At 41.6% G+C, this 26858-nt stretch overlaps 1 protein-coding gene across 3 annotated transcripts; it reads right to left on the reverse strand.

The window, feature by feature from the left end:
• Window positions 1-9705: 9705 nt before the first annotated feature.
• Window positions 9706-26355, reverse strand: LOC125693369 (annexin A8-like). Of its 3 annotated transcripts, none has more exons than XM_048945220.1 (14): window positions 26311-26355; window positions 22735-22787; window positions 22581-22627; window positions 18771-18864; window positions 18377-18471; window positions 16809-16922; window positions 15959-16049; window positions 15297-15376; window positions 14623-14682; window positions 14029-14122; window positions 12786-12881; window positions 12508-12566; window positions 12035-12157; window positions 9706-10722 (listed from the first exon to the last, which is right to left on the reverse strand). In XM_048945220.1, the coding sequence occupies exons 3-14, from the start codon at window positions 22599-22601 to the stop codon at window positions 10666-10668; spliced, it is 984 nt and encodes a 327-aa protein (XP_048801177.1). In that variant the 5' UTR covers window positions 22602-22627; window positions 22735-22787; window positions 26311-26355; the 3' UTR covers window positions 9706-10665. The 3 variants fall into 3 exon arrangements, with proteins under 3 accessions (XP_048801177.1, XP_048801178.1, XP_048801176.1); XM_048945221.1 differs by lacking the exon at window positions 26311-26355 and adding an exon at window positions 26253-26271; XM_048945219.1 differs by lacking the exon at window positions 26311-26355 and having other exon boundaries at window positions 22735-23000.
• Between the last annotated feature and the right edge of the window lie 503 nt (window positions 26356-26858).

Below are 26858 nucleotides of genomic sequence, written 5' to 3' on the forward strand. Positions count from 1 at the left end.
TTAAAACCATATTTTTGCTTCTATAAAGCAACAGAGCTCCACTAGAGTTAGTGAAATACCTTTTGCTCCTGTGAGTGGAAATGGCCTCTGCCACCCAGCCAAGCTGGGGGGTGGGGGGGAGCTGGGCCACCACGGAGGGACTGCCCAGGCTCCACCAGCTGTGAAGCATCCTGAAGAACACCTAGTTAGCAGGATCCTTCGTTCTGCACTTAGGCATCCTAAATTGGGAACTCAGGCATGAACAAGCAGGCTAATTTTTTCCACGTACACGTCATCAAGTGCACCTGTGTTACAAGCTATTTTTGTTCCGTCAAAATGGCAATCATTTTCTGCCTCCTGTAAGTTGGATTCTGCTAGATGATCCCACAGCTGCTGAGAATTTTTTTCCTTAAATCAGGGTTTCACTTTCAAAATAGCCAACTACTTTACAATTTGGGAGTAACATTAAAGCATAAAACGTTCTTCACGTGAATCTGCTGAATTTTTTCTCTAGGTGGCCTTTTTTTATTTCATGATATAAAGACCAAAGTTTTCTCCTCCTAATGCTTCCACTCTTGTAGGATGAACAAAGGCTAATGTTTCCATTATTATATTACAGAAGGCATTGTGCAGGTCCTGCACTCTTCAACAGGCCTTCTGTTACATTGTAAGAACTTCAAAATTCAAGGTGACATTTCCTGCCTGCTTTACACACCTTGGCAAAATGGAGCCCCATTCCTCCATGTGCCATGACAAAAATGCTGTTGCTATAGCAGTCGTCTTGGGAACATGCACAAAAGACAAGAAAAAGATTTTCTTCTGTAATAAAATGTCAGCCAACATGAACTAGGCATTTAATTTGAGTTTCCCACTGACCAAGGCTCAGATTTTGGCAGGTCTAGTACTCAGGAAAAGCATGACCTTCTGGTCCTGTAGCCTGGGTGTGTTAAAGCAGAAGTTGAAGCAAGCTCCATCTAGCCTATGAGAAACCATGCAGGACAGTCGCATAACACAAACTACAGGAAAAGCAGATGCAGTGAGTGACCTCCCACAGGTTGCTCTGGCAGGTCCTCACAGAGAGTCCCTTCAGATTGCCGTAGTTCAGAATTCACTTCTGTTTATTTACTATGATAAGGACTTTATACTCATACACTTATTCATTACTATATATGCTTAGCCTCCACACCTCTCACTTAAGTCAACTGTGCACTTCACTGCATCCATTCATACATCATGGTCTTTAGAAGACATTGACTGGACCCCAGCATACCAAGTGAACTTCAGCTAAATCCATAGTCCTCAGTTCTCAGTGCTTGAAAATTCACCTACCAAGACTGGAGCCCAGACAAGCTGGGATGCTAATGAATCCTTGTAAAGTGAGTTATTTCTGCAGGAAGGTTTTGATTTTCTTTGCACAAAACATCAAAGTCTCACTGATAACTGCGTGCTGAAATTAACAAGAAACATGAGTTTGTTTTTCTAACTGCCTTACTTTAGAGGAAAATGGGAAATATTTTAAGAGCTATGTTGCAAGTCTAGCCTGAATGTCTTGACCGCTGGGATTACTTAGCCTTAACCCTAGATGTAGTAACTTCACCCTGTCTTTGAGGCAGAAATGTTGTTCTTGGCAGGATGCCCATCTCAGCATAAACTTTTGAGGCTTCAGAATATAATGTCTTCAGTGATCTCCAGGTGAGGAAAATGTCCCATTGATTAATATTACATCTCAGAAAGGCTGATACCATCATTCATTAAACTGACTCACAAACAAGTATTTAAAATATATATATATATATATATATATATATATATATATATATATATTAAACTGAAAAAGGTCATCAGCTCTCACAACATAGGGCTGTGGTGGTGTTGAACTCTCAGTTCAACCCACAACCCACAGAACCCACAGGCTATGTGCAGACATAGCTATTTGTTGTGGCAAGGTTGTGCTGCTTCATTTCACTGGTGAGCAGGAGGAGGTGAGCCTGCCAGGCCTTGCAGGTTATTTGCTGCATTGTCACCTTATCAGATCTATCACAACAGGGCAGTGAAGGTCACCTTCGTACTTGAGGAAAAATGTAAACACAAATAACTTTATTTATACACAAGTCCTTGAAAATGGGTGTTTACGAGCAGAGATAGATTTGAGAGGTATGTGATGCTCAGTCAAACATCAGAACTCAGTTCAGAAGACTCAGGTGTTGATTCCAAGTAGGCAGAAAGGCAAATCTTGCTGCAGTTCTACCCAATGGTGCAGCATTTTCCATAAAAGATCAAACTCAGTTACTTGAGTCAGAGACCTGAAGTCAAAATAAAGCTGTACCACACGGTGAATTCTGCCATATCAGCTTTATAAACATCCCTTACCTTTCAGCAAACTAGTGTCTGTCAAAACTTCCAAGTGAGGATTTCATTTTACCTAGAATTAAATGATCACAAAGACAGCACAAACTCTCCTGACATGCTGCTGTACTTACATGGGGAGAGAACACAGACCTATTTTTTACTCATCTCACTCAAGTCAGTTTTAGGCTAAGATGGAAGTTGTTTAGAGACTGCAAATATTTGTCTGGATCCACAGTAAAAGTGTGAGAAATAGTTGGCAATGTACTGGCCTTGAACCTGGGAAATTGCGATTCTGCTCCTCAAGCATCCCTGGTTTCCTGCGGGAGAACAGTGCAGCCAAGCTCTGCTGTGGGGAGCAGCAACAGTTTCCACGTCCACTCAGCTCCTCCCTCTAAAACTGAGGTAAAATGTAACAGGAGTACTAGGATGAGAAACACAAACCAGTATTCAGATACCATGGTAAAAGTGCTATGTATACACTTCCAGATAACAGCAAGAGATGTTTGTTCTACATGATAATCATTGTGACATCCCAAACTCACTGCACCGCGTTCATTTATCAGCAAGACACTACCATAAAAACATCATGCCTTCCAAGCACTATGACATTCTCTTCCTGCAGATGGCTGGAAATGTTCTTAGATACAATATGTGCAATTAGCTTGCTGATGAAATTAGTGCTCTGAAATGGTTAGTTTTATAAATGTCCATGTTGCTCCCCTTGTGGTTATTACTGCTTTAACCTCTTCGAGACCTTGGCTGAAAGCATCTTCTCAGGATTGCATTACTGAAAGGGCAAGTCAGGAAAAAACATATCCCAGTGCAAGTGGAGAGGAAAGATGGTGTTCCAGGGAGAATGATTTCCCTGCGGCTCAGACAATCTGTGTTCTGATCCGCTGCTTTCAGACACGTATTTCCATTTCTGCTTCAGCAAAATAGGGATGGTGCAACTGACTGCCCTGGCTTCTGGCCAGTTACCACTGGCTTCTGGCTCTATCAATAGGACACATTTCTGAGAAATTTTCAAAAGACCTGAGCATGTATTACTAATGTATTACTAATGAGTGAGGAGAAAATCACCTGGGTCTGGTTACAAACATGACGTTTAAAATGGCTGTCAGTGGGTGAGGTTCTGCTAATTCATCACCAACCCAGGTCAGTGCCAGAGTGAAGGAAGTCCCTGTGGCCTGCTAGGGCAGCATGTAGCTACAACAGCAGATAAAGTGGATCATTAAAACAAATTCTAAACCACTTGTTTTCTGCACAGCTAACTCTACCACCTGTCCCATACATTGTGTGGTATTTCTGGTTAAGGTGAGTTCTGAAGAAGGAGCTTCCCCTTAACTTGCACTTGTGCAATGCATAGCAGCGGGAGGATCTGATCCTCATTGTATGCAGAGAAATCATAACAAATGTTTCAGCAGTTACAAAAAGAAAAAGAAAAAAAAAAAAAAAAAGGAAAAGAAAAGCAGTCAACTTCTGCCTCCAACCATGGCAGTTCAGCAGGGCTCCCTCGTCACAGTAGTATATGCAGATCTACTTTGGTGAACTTTTCCATCTTCTCCTGTTTCCTGCAGGGGTATTATCTGTGCTTGCAAGGATTCAATTAATGCCATTGATGTGGAATGTTGTTCCATTCATCACCAGCCACTGCATCTAATGAATAGGATAATCTAATTCTCCCCAAATAAATATGACACCAAATTAAAAGAGTTCATAAGCAGCCTCCAAAATGGAGTGAGTTTGTTTCAATTTATTGCATTTTAAATTACACTGGATCTCTCAAGTACCAACCTCATATAAACAAGTGAATGACTGAGGCTGAATGTTTATTATCACAAATGTTTCCCTCTTCTATACCAGAATTGAGTCTTAGTATTAGATGGAAGAACAGCTAACAGAAGGTCATCCAAATGCCACAGTTTTTAACCATGACTTTTCTAAACCAGTGAGAGAGTTTTAAAGCACAATGCACTCACAAAAATATTTTTTCTTGTGTTTACTGTCATCAAAACATTTAACAAAGTGGCTACAACCTACTGATATAATATGTGAAAAGTTCACCAAAAAAGTAAAAGAAAAAAGTAATAATGCCCACTTGGTACTTGGCTAGTTTAAGAAGAGGTTTCTCTCTATCAGTAAAAAAAACTCACACCAGCAGCTCTTCCGGCTTTTTGTCAGGTCTCATTTCCTTTGGGAAACAGCAGTTACTCAGATGATTGCATACATGAAGACAGATGAGCTTGTCAAGCTCTTTGAATTTAGCCTGGATTTCAAGGTCCTAGGTTGTAGGACCAGCTTTACAAGGTTACTTGGCAGGAAAAAAAGCAAGTAGTGTGGCTATGGATTTATTTCTTTCAGGATGAACTAGATAAATATAAAAAGAAGAGAACTAGAGACTTAGTTTGATGCTTACAAGCTGTATAATACTGGATCACCAGTTTATTACTCTACGTGGTATCTGGTGCTTCAGAAGAAACAGATCTTGTTATTTACTGCTCTGAAAATGCTATTTATTTAACAGTTTGCACCATGGCATCTGAACTCTTTCCTGAAATTAATCAATTTAGCCTCATTACAAGCAGTCCCAGGAAGTGAAGATCTATCTCAGCTTGGCTTTTACAGTTAGCACATTGCTCATGGTGTGACAGCTCTGGCTTAGAAATACAGAACTACCACATCTGCAGAGCTGAAAACTACCTTGAGCAGGGATTTTCTTTCAGTCCCAGAAGCATGAGAAGCAGTGAGGAATAAATGGATTTACATAATGATTTTCAGATTCTGCAGGACATCTTTCGTTCCAGCCCCACATATTTCATGTGCAATGCAGGGACTCAGAAACCCTTGCTGGCCTTGCCTGCGTGGAGAGAGCTAAGGCTGAGGTGGTGGTGGCATGGAAATGACCGTGAGATCTTGTCATATTGAGGCAGAAATTCCTTCGATTAATGTGAATGATTGGTATGACCTCAGTAAAAGTGGTATTTCTGTTCATTTGTGAAGGAAATTTTTTTGAGTCTAGCGAGTCAGTGAGCAGAGTGTTGAATGAATATTTTAGTATTTCAGGTTAGGAAAACTTGTTATTAAATAGCTAATAAGTCACATCTGGTTAAGGTGAAAAATCTGGACTGTGTAGAAAGGAGAAAATAACCAACTATCATGGGAAGACAAAAGAGCTGTTTGGTGATTCTGATACACTTTTAATCTGGCAAAGCTAGAGGTTGACATCAGCTATACTCTTCCTCTTCCCTTCTTTTCCAGCTCCTCTGTCGTCTGCTTTTCCTGTTTAAAGTCATCCAGAATTTAGTCCTCACTATGTCTTTTCTGCTATAGAAGACAGCCTGTGAATTTAAAGCAAGGACTCTTTCCTTTCTTGTGAAGAATATCAGCCAATTTTACAGCAAAAAGAATAAGGGATCTTTCAGATCAGTGACTAAACCACAAAACTGAAGGAAAACTGAGATGAGTCGGCTTAAATTAAAATAGAAAATTAGGAGATTTTTAGGAAAGTTAAAAAAAAAAACAAAACACAACCAATCATATTCTGATGCAAAGTGAAGTAGTGTTTTCTGCTCCAAATGTCATGTCTCAGGTTCAGATTAATGAAACCTTTAAATAATTGCTTTTTAACTTGAACTAGTTTCTGAAATAAAGTTGCAATTTTAAAATCAATATATGGAAATGTTGACTTTCACTTTTCCCTCTTTTGCTGTCTGACATTTATTTCTAAGTTCAATTTAATTTACGTCCCCCAGATGCTATTTTTTCAGTGCACATACTGCTCTCAGTGATATTTTGCCCACTCCAGACTGTGATTGTAAGCTTCTCTAGAACATTGCTACACATGACTCAGTTCCTGCTTGGACTGTAACTCAATTTCAAAGCTTACTGTCATCTGTAACTCCAAAGAACAATTTGAGCTGAAATCCTAAATTGAATTACAGATTTGTATTGCATTGCTCACTATTTATTAATAATACTGTGCCTACAACATATCCTGTTCTTCATTACCACAGAGAGAACAATACTGGTTCCTCTCTGTGTTTCAGAGCTATTTATTTCTCTAGTGTTAGATTCCTGCATGTACATGGAAATCTGCATTTCCGTAGTAAGTGCTTTTATCTAGCAAATAATGCAGAAAAGGTTTCTCGGGATTACAAAACCACTCAGATAGATCTTTATGACTTCTATGCCACAGAAAAAATGTCACCATATACATTCTTCTAGTTTCAAGGAAATACTAAGTATTAGGGGATAGTCTCTAGGAGACTTGAACTCCCATACCAATGCCACTCTTACGTACTGGGTGCACAATTTTTGGTCTGAAATGTCAGCCCCAAGCCTCTGAAGGATGCAAGTAATTCAAGGCATGATGCAGACACATGGACTAATTGAGATTTGGAACAGGAAGGGGTATTGGGAAAACAGAAGCACAGCTTGAACAAATCACACTTTCTTCCAAACTGACAGGAGCTCAGGTCCTCAGGGCTGACTGTTTTTGTCATCTTCTAGGAGGGCAGTCAGACATAAATCACAAACTATGATTTTTTAATTTATTTTCTGCAGCTTAACATGACAGTTTTTTAGTAAACAACAAATTTTCTACTGATAATTTCTGGGAAACTCAGGGATGAGTCCTTTGAGTTCAAATGTATGACACCAGAAGAATGAACAACTGCTTACAAGCTCAGTATTTTTTGCAGTGATTGGAATGGTGGAGATCGGAGTGGCCCTCTTGTTTACATGTGGTCTGAGGAGAGGAGGTCACTGCACTGCATTGAACAAAACATCTCCATACTGCTGCTGTGTTCTCCCCAGCACGGGGATGTACTGAACTTACTGACCCTGACCACTACAAGACTGAAGAGTCTTTAGAGTCAGCTCAGGCATTGGATACAGGGCAGAGGCTGAAGTAAAACATGCTGTGCCTTTGCTGCAGTCTCACTTTTGCAGCTCACAGGTTAATACTATCTTCCCTGCAAGGGAGATACCTTCTACAAGCCACAAGAAAGTTGTGCAGTTTTGTCAACAGGTAGTGAACTTGCCAGCAAAAGGAGATCCTTCAAGAGATCCTCAACACTAACAGACTCCATCATCTAGATGCTTGTGGCAGGCGCTACTTTTTCATGACAACACACTACATTAACAAATCAATGCTTATTTCCCATGAGTTTATGAAGTTAACAATAAAAAATCATGTTTTCACTCAGAAAAGCAGCACTTTGCTCAGTATGGAGGACACTCTTCCTTCAGACCTCCCTTCTGCCCAGCTTATAGTGATGAAAGCAGCTGTCCATGCTAGTATGACCCATGTCCCCGTGTTGCTCCCTGTACACTGTGCTGTCTGCATTTTAGCTAATCCTGTGCTCAGAGCAGAAGCACTGCTTGGGGTGCCCCACAGAACAGGGGTGCCCCTGTTGCCTCATCTCTGGCCTCTCGCTGGGGCCTCCAGCTGAGCACCACACACCACCCCTGGGGTGCCTCCGAGAAATGCTGGAGAAGCTGTGTGGAGACAGGAAGACTGAACCTCCTTCTCATGTGTTTCCTTACACACAACTATATAAATTAAATCTTAAGGGTAGGAAGATGGGAAAAAGAGCTCTCACTTTCCCTACTCACTGTTCAGTTCTTTCACTTTCTGACAGTGGCTTTACTAATCTCTGTTCGAACACTTAAAAACACTTCACCACCAAATGACTCCAAAACTGTTGCAAAACAGAGGTGCAAATGAAGCCATGCCAACCCAATGTTTTCTTCATCTCTCCAGAAATCCCAGCAATAAGATTACTTTTGCCTGTGGCTGGCCACCGCTTGGGGATCCTGCAGTCATTCTTTGGGCTTCTAGGACACATACACTCCAGGATGCTGGGAGAGCTGAACAACAGCTACCTTTCTCCAGAATCTAAGCCTTGGTGGGGGGGGTTAAGCATTCTTCAACTTGACATCACAACTTGAACAGATTTCTGCGAGTTTTCCTCGGGATCAGGAACAGCACTGGTAGCTGCAGTCTACTTATTGCTACACACATACAGGTGTGAGACGAGCAGAGAGCTGCAGCACCTACAGCCTCCAGCCTGCACCCAGGCAGGGTCTTGGCTCTGGAGCACAGCAAGGTGCAGGGGGCAGCCCCTAAGCCCCAAGCACTCAGCTCCGCTAGCAGCATGGGCAGCGGGCAGGCTGGAGGAAGGCTGGCATACAGGCAACAGAAGGCAAGCACTAGGCTCGGGCATTTCTTACTGCTCATTTCTCACAGCCTGCATTGTGTTTTGCTTTGCTTATCTTGTGTTTATCTTGATTTTTTGTTCAACAAAATCGTGTTACTTAAACTGTGAATGAATAGAAAGACCCTGAGTCAATATTTGCATTTGGAAGGGACTGGTAAGAACAGCTTAGGAATTGATTCCGCTTTATTAAAGCACCTGTTCACCCGGGGAACATTTTAGCAGCAATCAATATGTAATTAAATCTTTATTGATGTTTTACAATTGTTTTGTTTCCCAGTAATTACGTCGATAGAATGAGCTTCCCTCAGCGATTCCTCCTTTCCAGAACTACTCCCAGATCACCCGCATCTACGGGTTCCTCATCTCATCCCTCCTCCCCCTTCAGCTGCCGTTGAGAAGTGGGGACCACGATGACACGGAAGCACCTCCCATCCTGGCTCACGAGGGCCGGCCGGGCGCTGGCCGCCTCCCCGCGGGCGACTCTCGGAGCGGCCTCAGGCCCGTGCTGCAGCGCGGCCGCCCCCCGCCAGGTGACGCTGCAAGCACGGCTATCCCCGCAGCCAGCAGAATCTAGGGGACGTATTTCAGCTGCCCTCAGCTCCCGGCTCTGCTCTCCTGTAAGCGGCCAGAGGTGCATTTGGAAGCGTAACTGGAAGTACAAAACCCTTTCCTCTAGCAGTCAGGGCCCAAGTGCTAGCAGAGCTTGCCCTAAAACTGTATGAACTGTGCCCTTCTCCTACAAAGTGGCCCAAGGATTAAAAATAATCCAGGAGAGGTTAGGCAATACAAGATTGTAGTCCTAGCATTTACAATCAATCAGGAGCATCAGTGAATAACAGCAGCATAGTTAACTGCACTGAGGGGGAAAAAAAAACCCTGCACTATGAAACTACCAGGAAATTCAGAGATATTCATTGAAGGCAGTTTTCTCTTTCCCCAACATCTGTAAAAAACAACCAAAAACCTACTTACTCACCAGTAGCAACCAGGATGTTTATGACTCAGCCTGAGTGAATATTTTTTCAAGAAGAAAATCTTTTCCCTTTTCAACGTACGATATGCATTTGCATAAGACATTTCTGAAGGGAGGAAAGAGACTTTAGCAGAAAGAACATGTAATCAGCAACCAGGCCACTGAAAATTACACTGTGAAGTTTTGTACTTTGCTTAAAACTATTTATTAGAAGTCATTTTTGTACTAGCCAAGACAACGTATTTACCAAAAATACTTTTTTCTCCCCCAACCACAAAGATATGCATAATCCCCATTTAAAAGAAAAAGCTATCCCTCTAAACACCACCTTATTACTCATAACAAAATTTTCCTCAGCCCAGCTTCTTTATGGCCAGCCCTGGACAGACACCAGAGCAGCATCACACAAGGCAGAGTCAGGGGGTTCACTGAAGAAATCTGTCTCTGTGCCAGAGCTGCTTGTTCAGGCAGGACGTGGAAAGCGGATAAAAGAAACACAAGACCAAGTGTAGCAAGTCACATAGGTGCTACTTGAAAGCCTTGATTCTGCTATGCCTCAGGATGTCTGGGTGGTACTTTAAGGAACATGTCCATCAGCTTATGGTTGGTATCTGACCTAAAGGTTGCTTAAACCTCATCTTGTGTTGAATGTGTGCATCAGATTTGACAGGTGAAGGAGTCCAGGACAAAGCACCTGGAGCAGGATGCTCCTAGGGTCATTTACTTGTGTATCTGGTCCTCATACTCCAAAGACTAAGTGAGGAAACCTTCCTTGCTATTCAGACTGGAACAACACATTTTAGTTCAGGTGAGAAACCAGGATAAATGCCAGGAACAAGCACTTAAAAGATCAGAAACTTCTTCCCTTCACAACATGTTAAAAGAAAAGGGAAGCTGCACAGATTGAAATAGAAGCTGAAGAAAAACCAAACATAATTGGAAGAGTTTCTAAAACTGATAGCAAAGTGAACAGATTTTAATGTGTACTGAGCAACCATGCTCTCGGGGAGCTTTGGATATCTTCAGTTTGATCATTTTCTCCAACTTGTATCAATGCAAAGATTTTCTACATGTAAATGAAGAGGTGCCTGAAAATGTAATTTTCTCTTTGTATCCATTTCAATATCTTCTTCCTCGATCTTGTCAGTCACTGCCACAGAGATTCAGCAAGGCTGTCTTGTAATCACCACTGGTGTCATCCTGGCAGGAGAAAAAAAAAAAAAAAAGGTAGGTATGAAAGCCCCCCTGTTCAAGCTGACTGCTGCCTTTATCAGTGGATGGAATATGCCCCCAACAAGAAAAATACTTTGGAAAGAAAAAACAGACTTTCAGACAACTGAAACCATCAGAAGTGAACAGAGAAATGAAGTCTGTAGCTTCTGCCTGGGAAAAAAAAAAAAAAAAAAAAAAAAAAAAAAGCCAAAACATTTATCAAGTATTTTATTTGGAATCCTGGTGATCAGTTGATGAGGGTTCCATTCCACAGATCAGGAGAGAAATCAAGACTTGTGTTCAGGGTATTCATATAGTGTTCTCTCCCTTACAGAAAGGGAAAAGGCAGTTAGCCCTGCGAAAGGACATTTTTAAGAAAGCCACAGGTATGGTCACTTTGTTCTAATGTACTGCAGAGCACGTCCTGAGGTAAAAATTTTTCTCCCTTTGAATATTTTGTGATGACAGGTGTAAAGCCATTTCAGCTTCTCAGGAGGAATGAGTCTCCCATACAGACCATTGAAAACTGATCATTAATCAATGTGACAGACACTGACAGTGTCAATTAGAGGAAAGGATCTTCATTATAGAATGAGACTTCCCATAGGGACTGATAAGGATAGGGCTCTTGTGCCATTTGCACTAGGGGAAAGAAATGCCCCAGAGTCCTTATCCAGCAAATGATAAAACCCAACATTTCAGCCCTAGTAGAAAACATGGTTTTTCACCAAGGAAGGGTCATTCACTAAGAACCAAACTCCAGAAGACAGTAAGCTCTAACAAAGTTTAGTTTATAAACTTATCTTACCACAACATGGACCAAGTCTGCATGTAATGGTAAACAATAAAAACAACAACAACAAAAAAGTCACAACTGCTTTGACTTACATCACACTAGCTTAAGATAGTTAAGGACAGCAGAGAGGCAAAAATGGCATAGCAGCATGGGAAAGGTATAAAGAGGAAGATGAATTTAGGATTCATTTAGGAGACAATAAAATGCACATAAAAGGCCTAGAACAGTCTCCTCTCGGGTTTGGTTTTGCCCAACTTACCCACAGAGCACACAGTCTGACTCAATTTTCATATATATATATATATATATATATATATATATATATATATATATATATATATATAATATATATGTATAAATGAGATAATTTCTAACAAACCTAATGAAGAAGATCTGTGAACTTCACAGAAATATTTTTTACTGAAAAAACTATCATCCCATAGTATTGGGCAGGTTAGGAGTGCACACAACAACTAAGAACCATCATATCAAGATGTTGCTTACCACAATCATGCTGGAGAGAGGCTGTCCTGCAATTCGCTTGAATTCATCCTTGATAAGATTTAAGTCAACTTCATTTCGAGAAACAATCACCCTTATGAGGGTCCCATCATCAGTGCCAGCCCCCTGGAATAAAAGATACATAAGTCTGCAGCGTTAGTAAGCATTCCAGGGATAAGCTCTTGCAGACTGTTCTGAGGCTTTGTCCACAATTTTTTTTCATGTTACGAAGGTGAGACTGGGATCCTCACAAACTCCTAAGCCAGAAAAGATTGATTTCCTTCGTATCTCAAGCTTGAAGTGTACTTTTCCACCCAAGATACATGAAGGAATTCTGCTATCATTGCAAAGAAAATCTCTTAAATTTGTTGGACTTCCCCACAGCGTTGGCTCTTCTAAATGGCATTGGCAGGAGCCAAGTTGCAGTTGAGTCTGCTATGACAGAAAAAAAAGTTTGTTGCAATAAAATGTCTTACCTTTAAAGCATGGTACAGCCTCTCTGCAAAGTACTGACGGATGTTCCTTGTGCATCTCACTAGTCACATAAAAAGGCTCAGTAAGAATCAATGGTAATTGTAGTCCAAAGCAGCAAATTCAACACCATTTCCAGTCATTCAGCCTGCCCTAGGAAATGAGCTAAGGACCCTTTATTTCCCACTAGAAATCTTTATAAAGTATATCCACCTAATACTGTCAGTGCTGCAGGAGGAAAGACAACAAACTTGGACTAAAGAAAGGGAAAGAGGGCACTTACCAATAGCCAGCATAGCATCCTCTAGTGAGCCTTTAGTTTCACTCTTGATACTGTCTTCTATGCTTTTACCAGCAAGTTTCTGGTATTCTTCAAACACTGTTTAAAACACAAAGGACTTTGAATTTCCACCAAACAACTGCTCAGACATTTTATGTCCAATATTCAGAGGTATTGCTTGTGTGGTGATACGATGTTGTGCTCAGGAACATGATTTAACAGAGTGTTGTTAGGGTAGTATGGTTAGGTTGTGATTGGACTCAATGATCTTTAAGGACTTTCCCAACCTAAGCAATTCTATGGTTCTATGAAATCAGAAATCCCTCTGAAATGGACATTTGAACCAGTTTTAGTCAGCATTAGACAAGCCCAGAAGGAAATTAAATTCATTTCCTTGATGATTGAGTAGGCCTCAAAGGTTGGCTGCATCTGAACCAACTGTTGCAAATCAGTTCTTAAAGGCAAGCACAGTCAAAGACCAGAAGACACCTCCTTGTTTTCAGAGCTGTTGGGAAATTGTTTGAAAACACAAGAGGGAGCTGGTCTCCAGGGGCTAGAAGACTGTCTCAGAAGACTTCAGCTTGAGAATGCTCAGGCATCAACAGATGAATTTATCAATTGAGCTCTAATAAATTTAAACAGTAGTTGAAGTGCTTAGGTTCAGCATAAATAACAAAATCCAAGTCAAAGCCTTGGACTGACTCAGAAGTCTTGAGATGATGAGACAAAGTCTCTTCTTCTTGAGGCAATGCAGAGCTGAGATTCCCCTTAGCTGGAGCGGGATTAGTAAATTTCCTCCTAAGTAACATCTGATGGTCTCAGAAGAATCCAGGTGAGAGCTGCAAGAAGCACCCTGTGGCTCTACAGCACTGTACAATAACAGGCCTTATCATTGACTTTTTTTTTATCCCCAGAGGAACTCAAGTCCAAGGAATCATGAGAGCATGTTCCTACCTGGTCAGAAAGGGACTCTCTCCTTGGGCTTATAAAAATAACTTTATCATCTAGCCATTGCTAATGTATCAGGACTCCTATACAAACATTCTGAATATCAGGGGCACTAAGTCTTCATAAGCCCTCACAGAAGCTGCTGACAGCCTTTAGGCACTGATTAGCCAAGGATTTGTGGACAGATTAAAGTGATTATTTCTGACTACCCAGGTTTTGACATCTATAGCTCTGCCTCTTGTTTTTGGCAAGAATTTTTTTCTGTTTTAGAAGCTCGGCATCATGGCCTGCTTCATACCTTTCAGCAAGTGTGTAGCACTCCTCTTGCACAGAATGGTGATGAACTGTATCTCATCAGTGCCCTTTATCTTCTCCCCAGCAGAAAAGAGAGCCTGTGATTTAACACACTATCATTACTTTTTCTGTGCATGCAGCTGGTAAAGGAATAGAGTTTGACTGAAGATATTGCTTTGGTAACGCAGCTTGAAGTAACCTAAAATATTATATGAACTGGATTCTCCTGGAGCAGTCGACTGTAGACCCTTGGCTGTGCCTTCTAGCGAAAGCAGTTGCTGTCTCCATCCTTCCTGCGGCAATTAGAGCAGCCAACAACGCTACTGAAATTTCTTCCCTGCCCTTCAGCATCCCACTCCACAATGCCCATGTTTCCACATATCAAAAGTAACTGAGCCTGAGACCATTTTTCATCTCTCCTCTTAGGGTCAGAAAGGCTCAGGCAAATCTGAAGAAACTGAAGCTGCTGGTTTTTCAGGACAATCCCTCTTCCCAGATACTATTGCTCCAACCCCATGCTAATCAGAACTCTGTCACCTCTGAGATTCAGGACAGGTGAGATGCAAGCATATCACTGATGATGGGCATTTGAGTGTACCTCTGCATCCTGGCGAGCCAATGCTGTATCCACATAGAGAGAGGCATTGTCCCTCTCACCCTATGGGAAGAAAGCAGGTAATTCATGAGAGCAAGTAGTTATCTTCCATGCAATGAAGATAGATTAAATACTAGACAGATTATTTTTTCCTCAGCTATTTTCACAGAGCACTTATTTGTTAATATTTCAGTCAATATGATTGACTGAATATGATATGACTCTTGACTAAAAAATAAGCAACTTCTTGGTTTTACTTAGTATTACTAAGTTATTCTGATGCTGGGTAGGAAAATTTAGAAAATTTAATAGGATGAATGCATCCAAATATGCTCTCAGTATTGAGGAATAGTGATGAATTGTAAGGAGAACTGTTTTTCTGTAGTTGCTTTTTTTATGTATAGATATGTGAAGTCACTTTAAATTATAGTGACTTAATGCATATGTAAAAGTGAGGTGTTTCTCTGCAGCAGAGCTGACTGTTCTCAGTTCTTAGCCTTTGCTGCTAAGGAAGAGCTCCCTGCCTCAGTCACACTGAAGCTGAAAACACAGAGAACCAGTCCAAGTGACAGTATGTCCCCATAGTTTGTGATGGTCATGACTGCATTGTCCACTCTATTGCATATCTTCTCCAAGAAGGTAGAGAAAAGTGTGAACATCCTTTTTTATAACATCACCTGAAGAAGGCAAACTAGAATCTGTTTGAAGTAGCCACTTGTTTCCGATGCTATGTCTTGTTCCAGATCAGAACCGTATTCTATGCAAGGAAAAGAGAAAGACAATGGAAGTGATTATTTGAGTGTTACATAAGTATCTACAACAGCCTCACACTAGTCAAGAAAGTTGCTGGTGGAAAACGCAGACCGAGATCAGCATATACCCTCAGCAACACCCAGACAGGCATTCCCAGCACAGTACACCATTGCCTCCAGTAACAAAGGTGTAAACTCATAACTGATGCTAGGCATATACTTTAAGAGTTACAAGCATTTGATAGATTTCCACCTACAGCCCATCTGAGAGAGAGAAAAAAAAAACACTAGAGGATAGCTTAGTTTTATTTGCATCCTAACAACGTTGGGCTTGGCCTCACAAAAAAAAAAAAAAAAAAAAAAAAAAGTAATTTGCTGTCCTCTTCCTCTGACTGAAAGAAGGGGAGTTTCAGATTCACTCAGCTTAGCCACACTCTGTTTGTCAGGCTGAAGGCAGTCAGGTTGTACCTTCTTGCTCTTAAAATCCTGTCTTCCTGCTGACATTGCTAGCTGGTAGCATCCCTGCTGCTACGCAATCAGGCAGCACATTGCTCTGACCACATAAATGAGAGCCTCAAGCACTTTACCTTCTTTGTATGCCTTGATAATCTCTTTGATCTGCGCCTTTGTTCGTGATGCCAGGATCTCAATGATAACATCTTCACTTGTTCCCACACCCTTTAGTGGAAAACACAGTGGAGAAAAAGGTAGAGAAAGATGGTCAAATGAGGAGTCTGATGGCAGCAAAATGTCAGGCTGTGCGCTGAGCTGTTAGAAACTGCCAGCATGAAAGTTGGAGACAAAGCATATTTGGCTTGGATGCAGAACCATTTACATCAGTTTGTGAAGGATGATTTCATGTAACCTCGTCCTTCTGTAGCACATTTATGGATCTGGACCTTTAATAATGAACCATATTAGAGGGATGTGGGTATACCAATGTTTGTCTGCTGAGTCTATCCTTATACCACAAAAAGATACTGTGCCAATGGGTAAGATCCCAAGAAATCTCATTTTCTTCGAAGAAATCAATTTGATTTCTTAAAGTTTTATCTCCTCAGTTGGGGGTATCATGGCAGTAGCTTAGGCCCCCAGGTCACTGTCTCTGTTCACAAGAATCACACTGCAGAAAGTAGGAGATGTTTAGCTGGAATCTGATCTATGGATATTCATCTGTTGCCAAAGGAGAATTTGGCTCTTCTGCTGTCTTACCCACTCTGAAACATATACGCTCAGAAACTCACATACATCCCAAAATAGTTCAGCAGTATTTTGAATGTACACTGATAGTACAACAAAGTATTTCTCAAAGGGTACTGTTGATAATGAACTTAATCACCTACTAGTCTAGTTACTATCATTTGCATTAATAAACACAGTTACAGGAGGTTAGTACTTGATATACACTACCAAAGTACCAGAATGCAATTGTCTTACCTTCATGGCATCATACAGCTCCTTGGCTTCATATTTGTATGGGGGGTACATGAGAGCTACAATGAGCCTCTCAAAATCACCACTCAGTTCAGATCTCAGGCTGTCAATCAGATCCTGTTGAACAGACAAGAATCACATTATGAGCCTCAAAAGATCTCTACTGCCTAGTGCTGTTTCCATCCCCATGACCTACATCCGTGAAGCTGAATGACATCATTGTTTATAGTTTGAGAAGAAATCTTGAGGCTGGAAAGGGCACCTAACTACAAAATGAATTTTGCCTAGGTCCATCCGCATAGAATAGAATCATAGAATCGCTCGGGTTGGAAAAGATCTTAAAGACCATTGAGTCCAACCACAACCTAACCATACTAGCCTAACTCTAACAACCCTCCACTAAATCATATCCCTGAGCACCACATCCAAATGGTTTTTAAACACATCCAGGGATGGTTACTAAACTACCTCCCTGGGGAGCCTATTCCAGTGCTTAACAACCCTTTCCGTAAAGAAGTGTTTCCTGATATAATTCACAGCTGATAGAAATCACATTTCTTGCTACTCCACTGCTCTAACTTCTTCCAGATATAATTAATTCAGCATCAGAGGAGGAAAGAAAGAACTTCCTCTAACCTGTTTTAGGCAGGGAGCAGAAGAGGCAACTGAAGGCCTTGAACTGAGGAAGGGACATAGACAATATCCAAAGCCTGCACATGCACCCAGGACTTCTATAGAATCTAGCACACAGCCCGTTTAAGGACAGGCTTCAAATCTTCCTGCTGTTATAATATAGGTTGACTTATTCTGTTTTAAAGGGTACATAGGAGACAAGCATTCTATTCCTTGTCCTGTACTCAACCCTGTACATGTTTACTTCCTTCTCTTAGATCACTGCAAGGCAGTTCCTTTTGCAACAAGGTCACTGGTGATTTCCATTTCTATACTGATCCAATAGCCTATATTATTCTTTCCAAAAACATTCCCTTCCCCCACTCCTTCAGATGCAACTCTCACACAATTGGCTCCATAGTGGGAAGAGCTTGCAGCACAAAAATTTTCCTCCACAAATATTTTATCAAAGATGGAAAGACAGCCACACAAAAACAGGGGTGTCAATAATTGCAGTATGTTTTCATTTTTAGAACTTTCAAATAAATGTAATGAAATAAGTATTTAAATTGAACTTCCTTCATCATTTAAAAGAGCCCCAAACCAACCCAACATTCTACTCAAAAGGCAATTTAGAAAAGTATAAATTTTTGTGATGGGTTCAAAACCAAAAGAATTTACAATATAAGTCAAAATAGTTTGTTTTTTTCTTTTCACCCCAAAGAATATTCCATTCAAAATATCTTTCATGAGAAGATCAGAATCTTTGGGGGGAAAACAGTTTATCCCACCAAAAATAAATTTCACTTATTCACCTCAGGCCTTATATTAAACATTATCCTATTTGAAAAAGATCTGTACGTTGTTTACACCATGCCTGCAAGATGAACTGTACACTCATTTACTACATCCCACACACAATGAAACAGTGACTGAATACAGCTTTGTTTTGGAAGCACCTTTCCAAACTGTGCTTTGAAGGATTTGGCAATCTCTTGCCGCTGCTTGTTGCTCCTCTTGGTTAGGACTTCAATTATAGCTTGTTCATCAGTCCCTATGGAGAGCAACAATAAGTCATAAACACAGTGCACAAAATAATAATAATAATAATAATAATAATAATAATAATAATAATAATAATAATAATAATCTCAATTCAAGTAATCACAGAGCCTTCCCTTGTTTATTGCCTTCATGATGTGAAATTTCAAATATGTCTTGTAGATATTTTTTTTAATTAATTTTGAGTTTTCCACATCTGTCATCTGTCTGCAGTTCTCTTAAGGAATGGCATTCATCTGAGGAATCATAAACACAACATAGAATTTACACATGTGACTGGAGTCAACTCACCAAGGCCTTTCATAGCTTTGTAGAGAGTTTGAGCATCAGGTGCAGGGTCAAAGTTTGAATAAACCCCTATCACAGGCTTGCCCTCCTCTTCACTCTGAAAAATAAGAAAAATACTGCACTTGTTGCTGCTTTTCAGCACCTGAAGAGAAGGTATTTTAGATTGTAAACTCAAGTTTCTTGCCTCCACCTGCCTGTATCAGCCTCTGGCTCCTGGCAGGAAAAACAAGGTCAAGTGCTGTTGCAACCATCATTAGCTGCAGTTAGTCTGGCAGAAAAGCAGAGTATCCTGGACTTTACTATTCAAGCCCTTTTATACTGCTTCAGAGCATGCATACTGTCTGCCACAGTGCTATCAGAAACTATGTTTTCCAGTGCTTCAGTACAGTTGTTTAAAGCATTGCCTTCTGGGCTTAGTGGAATACATATGTTTTCAGAAACCACTTTTATAGGCAGCAGCTTTTTTCTGCAGCTCCTTCACTCAAATACAACTTGTTTTACATAAGAAAGCACCTCTACTGGAGGCAACTGGATTAAGAGGTTGCTTTGAAGGAAAAAATCTGACTGGAGAAGTGCAGTTACAAAAAAGTCCTCCCCGAGCTGAGAACCAACTACATAGGATCCCTCCAGACAGACCCCTAAACAATTTCCTGGGGCAGAAAGACACAGTGAGACTTATTCCAGAAACTAGTGAGGTCATAAACCAGAACTCAGGATTAAGAGCTTCACTTTAAAGCCATTAATCAAGGGAGTGAGCTTGAATATATTGACACCTCCACCAACAATATCTGTCAACAGGGAGGTATGTGGATGGTTAGTCATAAGTCATTACCACTTTACTCCAGCAATGGACACAGTTCTCTCTTCCTCGGCAGTGGAAGCTGCCCAGGAATCTACAGTGTTCTCATAGATGGACTTGTATGGTTATGATTAATATTGAACTAATTATACCAGGATGACTTGATGAATTTTCCTATAGGGACACTCTTACAGACAGGTAAGAAGCACATTCAGAACAAAGCTTACAGACCAGAAGTAATTGCAAGAGTTGTCCCATCTTACTTGCGTAACACTCCAAGCACCACCTAGCAACCTCATGCTCTGCTGCAAATCCATCCTGCTCCTGTTCCCTACATGATAAATATTTTTCCCTTCTCCTAGAGCCTTTCCAGGATGTTCAAGTCTTCCCTAGAGCTAACCTTCAAGCAGTCCTTGCCAAGTAGAAAAGGTTGTGGAGATTTTTCTGAGCACCTGTATTCCTGACTCTGGAAGATTCCTAACAGGTGCTCCTGAGCCAGCAACTGCGATGTACACTGTCGTGCCATAGTTAAAGACAGTCACACTGCACTGCATAGGCACTCAGGATGGCTCTCGCAGGCCAACTCAAGAGTCCTTATCTCCAATGCTTTACTGGTAGATATAGCTAGTAGGTGTTTTCATGATGAGCTTTGAAAGAAACAGTATGTTCATTAAAGAGCAAGATCTGAAAGAACCTTTCAATTTGCTGAAGTTTGCTTTTCAGGCAGCCCAGGGTCACCTCCTGTGCCACCACACCCTGCTCCTGGCAGAGAGAGCCACTAAGGAAGAGACAGCATCAACAGGAAACTACTAACCAGATGCAGCTCTGTGTTTCACCAGTTACTGAGCAACAATCTTAAGGGTGTCACAAGCTGTGAAGCTGTCACTGCAAAAAAAGCCATCCCCAAACATTTATCACAAGCTCAGAATAGGTGGGTTGATGGAGCTAGCAAGACCAGTGCAAGCTTTTTCTGCTAGCTTTTCAGCTTCTCTGTGAAATCAGCCAATAACAGCAGATCTCCCTGGAAAGCAGGTTATGCTCATCTGTCTGATTTTGCTCTGAAAAAGCTGCACAGTCCTCTCTAGGGTCCACGTCAAGAACGCTCTGGATCTGTGCCTGGTGACTCAGGGTGAGAAGCAGTATAAAGCTCAACTTTCATTTGGAGGCAGTGGAAACAAATCAACAATGGTCCTTTTTTGGTATTAATTCTAAGGAACATTACAGCCAATGCTGGCTCAAGTAGCTTACTCATAACTCACTCATAGGCTGATCTGCTGTGTTTAATCACAGGTACGATCACAATTGGTTTCCAGAGAAACCCTGTTCAGTTTGGTCTTGTTTTCCAGATGGATTGATGTTCTAATTATCTAACTGAAACTACTCAAAGCATTTGTGCCAGTCATAGATGAATAACTGGCACAAAAGCAATGTAATATATGTACCCTACATCTGATGCTTTGAAAAGCAGTTTATCAAAAACCTGAAATGTGGATGATAATTGGGACTACTGTTTTTCAGTAAACTTCTGAGTTTTCCATTTGCTTTTGAATTCTGTTTTTTTATGAAGGATTTTAAGAACAAAAACAATTTCAATCACCTTTCCATTGCCATCTCCTCTTCTCCTCATCTCTCTACCCACAACATCACAGATAAGAGACTTCTAGAGCTCTCAATGGCTCTCCTCCTTTTCTCAATATATATTCAAATGATTTTCAGCCTGGGGGAAATGGGGGGCAGAAGCAAGCAGAAAGGGAAAAATTGAAGCAAGAGAGCTTCTCCAAGCTTTAAAAAATAATCTGTTTTACTAAAATAACTTCCAAAATGAAACAGGGAGGCAGAGGTAGATCACCAGGAAGGAAAACTAGTTTAGAGTTTAAAAAACAAAACAAAACAAAACACAAAGAAACCAAAAATCTCCAACGCCTGAGGTTGGGAGAGCTTTCTACCTGAAGCCTTGGGAAATAGTTTGGAATGAGCTTGGTGTTCCATGCCCTTTAGGTGTTTTTCCCCCCTCTGGCTCCCACACTTCTCAACTACAAAACTATAAAGGCCTGAGAAGTGGTCATATCCATGATTTCTCCTTTGTAGGATGATGGCTCCCTTCACTCCCTGGCACAGGTCTCCTGCCAGCCTCACCAGCAAAGGACGCTTGATGCCATCAGCACCAGGACTGCAATGCCCCAGGGGGGAGAGAAGCCTGCCAGAGCCCTGTGTACAGGCTGCACCCCATCACATATCACTCTTCAGTAGCTCTCTTCCAGGTCTCAGCTCTAGATATCTGGAGTTAAACCCCAGGGAAACCCAGCCTCCCACAGAAGCTAATGTGAGAGCTTCCTTGATGGCTGCAGAGCTGGCACTTCACCCTAGCACTGCCTCTTGGCCTCAGCTGCGTGAGATGCTGCTTCAGGGCACTCACGAGCATCCCCAATCTACCACACACCTCCCAGAGCCCACAACAGTTTGGAAAAGAACAAACATGCTATTTCAGGCTCCTAGCAGACTTACAAGGTGTCCAAATCCACACTGTTGCACCAACATTCAAAAGCCACCAAAGACAGACACAGTGGCTTGGCAGACCACATCTCCCTCCATGACCACAGCCTACCAGAGCAACTGGGGACCAAACACGGATAAGCCAATGCCCTGAACCAATTGCAGAGGTGAAGAAGAGGACAAGGAACTCACAGCGTTCAAACTTAATGCAGACTTCAGCTGCTCCAATCCCCAGTGCCATATTCCCATAACACAAAGCTACATAGCCATAACCCTGCACCACTCAGTTCCAAGGCAGAGGGAGCCTGGTCTTCCTAAAGGCAGAAGCATGTTAGCACCTTCATTAGCCATGGTTTTGGAAGTGCTAAAAGGTATTTTATAATCAGAAAACCAATAAACAGGTTTGGATTGATTTTTAAGGGGAAAGACTTCATTCCCACACACTGCCTAGAGCAGCTGATAAGTTACCTTATTATAATGCCAAAGAAACCAAGGTGTCTTACTTTACTTTCTTTACTTACCCAGGCCTTCCACCATGCCATTGTGATCTCAGAAGTGATAGCTGTGCCTGTTGATGAAGGAAACCACACACATCACACCTTGCTGTTAGGGAAAGTGAGATTTGAAAAGGGGTGGAGAAGAGGAAGAAAGATAAGTTCTTTTCAGTAGACTTACCACAAGAAAATTAGAATAACTGTGCTCCTCAGGAGGCTTATTCCCTCTGGAAGCTGCAGAATATAACTGGCCTCTGTGCCTGGAACTGGCAGGTATAACCTGTCCCTATCTACAAATTCCACGGGGTAACGCCCGCAGACATGGCTCAACCTGTTTTGATGTATGATCTCACAGGGAGAGATCATGTTGCCTAATAAACCACGCTTTCCCTGTGAGGAGCCCTGTGTTCAACTTCAGCTGACTAAAGCTCATTGTAATACTTCCACCGCTTTCCCCCCACACCCTTCCCTGCCAACACTTTAGCCTCTGGCACTGATACAACATACAAATTACAGCCAGGTAACTTCTCGGCATTATACTCCACTGAGACCCAGCAGGTTCTGCTGCAATGGAATAAGTCGCTCTCACATTATTCTGGACTCTATTTCTACCAACCTGGACCACAGCAAACCAGGACTCTCAAAACTTAAGCCTTCTCCTAGATTACTTTAATCAAAAAAAGTCTAGAAAAAAGGCAAAAAACCCAAACACCTAAACATATCCTACAACTTGCAGTAAAGCTCAGTTGAGTAGCAGACCGTACATTGACTAGAGAGGTCTGTCCCTGTCACACACGAGGACTTGCAAAGCATGACTAAGAAAGCATTTCTGGGCTAACGCAGAACAAACATGTTTAAGGCTAACTGCTTTCAGCAGCCTCAACAAGGTTACAAGGCTTGCACTTGTTGTTATTACACATTTGATTTTTTTTTTCCTTTTCCTGTTTCCGTTCTTAATACTTTAATATGGAGAAGTGTTTTTGTGAAATCAGCTGAAATATCTTATGGCTATGGCAATATTTTCCTGTCTAGACTTTTGTCAGAACCCATGGTGCCAGAATTTATTTATTTGTTTTTAAATGGAAAACTGACCTGATAGACACATTCCCACCAGCCATATCTTAACCCTTGCTACAAAAGAACTTGGTCCCCTTTCACATGTACAGGCCCACATGGGACCGTGGGTAAACATCAAACTACAGCCTTCCCTCCCTCCCTTCCCACACCATTATTTCACTGAACCCAGCTGGGTCACCCCTGGCCTGGGAAGCTGCCCTGGTTGTTCCCACTGGAACAAGCTCTGGCAGCTACTCCCTGCTCAAACCCAACCATCACATGGGGAGGGCAGCTATGGAGAAGGCATCGCCCTTGGTACTGAAGTACACAACCAGTATCTGCATGGTCTTGGTTTCAGAGGCAAAGTGATCAACAGTGTACAGCAAGGAGGGCTTACAAGCGCTTCATCTTCCCTCTTTCTGGGAGGAGGGTTGTGAGAGCAGGGCGGATTTGCTTTTGCTGTATCCCAGCAAAAAGGCTGCGCCCAGCTCCTTGCACAGGCCTTTTCCCTGTGTTGGGATTTAATTAGGTCAGTCTGCCATAGAGGTCAGGTTTTCTTGAGGACTCCAAGTACAAAGAAACCTGTCTAGACAGAAAATCAGAATTAGAGCAAAGAGCTGTAGTCACAGAGGGATCAGAGACCAAACCAGACAGAAAATGGGAGAAACTCCAAGCAGACACTTCTGCCAGCACAAACTAAAAAAAGCTACAAATGGACACTGAGGGAATGTTAACAGGAGAATTAGAATTTAATGCAGAGAAGCAATTGTCAGACTCCAAGAAATCAGTATGGATGAGTGAGGTAAGGTCTGGAGAATCTGAACCACGAGGAATCCCTTTCCAAGCACTGTTCTAAACAGATTGTTTAAAACAGCTCAAGTTACCAGACACACCTTTGCTCTGTATCATGGCTCTCACTTAACACAGATGCTCTGCTAAGCTTTTTTGTAGTTTCAACACTTTGCTATTATAAGAAACAAGCATCGAAGCAGCAGAACAGCCTCACCTAGTGCAGTGATTATCCTTAGGAAAGAAACATCAGACAGATTTGGAAGACAATACACAGGTTCTTCTAAGCCTCACCATCTCACACATGCACACAAGTAATTTCTGCATGTTAGGTAAAGTGAGCTCCAACTCCACTGTCAAGATTATCAATAGAAACTGTCTAACAGCACATTAAGGTGGTTAACGTGACTCAGTGATCCTGTTTGCTTGCAGTGTGGAGTACTGTGGTATCCCCACAGAATAATCATTCAGTTATCTGCAAGAGTGTTAACTTGCAGATAGCAGTGAGCCAATTACATTGTGGGCATAGACACCCCTGAAGAGTCTCCACAATGAAGCTTTCTCAAACCTCAGCCCCAAACACCCTTTCAGAGGGCCCCTGCTCTTGCTGGTGTGCCTGGCTGAGTTAGCCTGAGTCAGCCAGCAAGACTGGTCAGAAGCCTTCTACAACAGCGCTTGCACTGTAACCAGGTTTGGTTTGTGTGTTTTTAGGCCATTTGGTCCAAAACAATTTTCAACTAGACACAAAGAAGAAGCTGCTGCATACTTGGCTTCTACTGACTCTGCCCTTGGGACTTTCCATGCTTAAATCAGGGACGTCGTAGCTGCCTTTGCTATATACTCTACCAGTGTAAGGAAAGTTAGGAGAAAAATCCTGCTCATAATTTTTTAATCTTGTTCAAAACAAAAAAAGATTTCAGGCACAGAAAAAATCAAACACTGGGAGCCTTCAAAAGGCACATTACTGGCATTACTTCAAGAAGCCTTTGCCACCCATTAAACTCCGACTGCTGATTCTAAGCCAGGAAGAGAAATTTAAAGGATGCACTAGCTTAGATAGAGGGCAGCTAAAGACTTCTCAAATGTAGAAGCTCTCCCATTAGCATATTAGCAAAGTCTGGCGTTACGCCTGGAAAGTTTCAGGCCAGGAGCTGACTGCATTGGAACATCACAGCTTATGCAAAATAAAACTCTTCAGCAGTTTTACTTATCCTTCAGCTTTTTACTGGTACAGGAGTTTTTTTTGTTTTTTTTTTTGTTTTTTTTTTTGTTTTTTTTTTTAAAACCAGTTAGAGAAAAAGAATTGGGGTATTTTCACCCCAAAGTTTGTATGTCAGTTTATTTTTAAGTGAGGAGTTCAGTCATTGGGGAAACAACAGACTCAGCACAAAGATATTTGATACAAACCAATAGTCTGACAAATCATGAAATATGACTACATGAATTTGACGAAATTAAAGCACACCCCTCAGAACAAACAGGAGAGAAGTATCCTGTTGCAACAGAAAAAGATTAATAGTTTTCTCTAATTCATTCCATAAATAACACTGCATAGTTTTACACAACTCTGATAAGGATACACTTCAGAAAACTGCAGCTTTTTCTTTTATTACAATACTAAGCTGTCTCACCCAGCACTATGCTTTCCAGGACCAGACTTTACCTCCTTGCTTTTGGCTCTGACCCATTCCTGACAACATCCTGCTCTACCTTCTCCCCTCTCATAGCTGTTTCTTGCCCCAGCAGCTGCTATGTTTGCAGACAGCTTACACTCCCTCACTGCACAAACTGTCACCAGTCTCCCCCTACAGACTTTAAGCAAATACGCAAACAACTCCATAACACAAACACTACCTTTTGCTTCTACCACTCCTCTTCCTTCTCTCTCTTCCCCCATCTTATTGCTACTCACATAGACACCAGCAGCTGACTCCCATCAGAGTTTTTAAGAGCAAATGCTCTAACACCAGCTAATCAAGTCACCATCACCTGAAATCGGACCACTTTATGGCAAGGCTGTGTAAATACACCAGCAGGCTAAACCAAACAAAATTTATTGTCTCTTTATGAAAGAGGTATGCGCTGGGGAAAATGAATTGATGAAGGCAATAGTTTTTACATGGAGACATGCAGCGCAAAAATAAAATCACTGAAGCCTAAAAAAATTGTACTTGCATACCTGGCAGCTTACTGCTCGCCCTGCCCTTTCCTCTTGTGCCTTTGAACCATCTTTCAAAGTGAAAATGATCCCAAAATAGATTTTTTTCCATTTGAAAATCACTAGCTCAGCTCATTTTCCAAGTTTCCTTTATTACTGCAAACAGCTTTGTGCCAAGTACCATAAGACAGAATCTGTGCGAATGTGTTTTGAGGGATGTTCAAACAGCAACAGAGTGAAATCTCAGGGCCTGATTCCTCTTAGCAGCTCCATAACTCAGGAGATGAGCCCTGGGGCCAGAG

This window comes from Lagopus muta, chromosome 5, assembly GCF_023343835.1.
Source record: "Lagopus muta isolate bLagMut1 chromosome 5, bLagMut1 primary, whole genome shotgun sequence".
NCBI classification, from domain to species: domain Eukaryota; kingdom Metazoa; phylum Chordata; class Aves; order Galliformes; family Phasianidae; genus Lagopus; species Lagopus muta.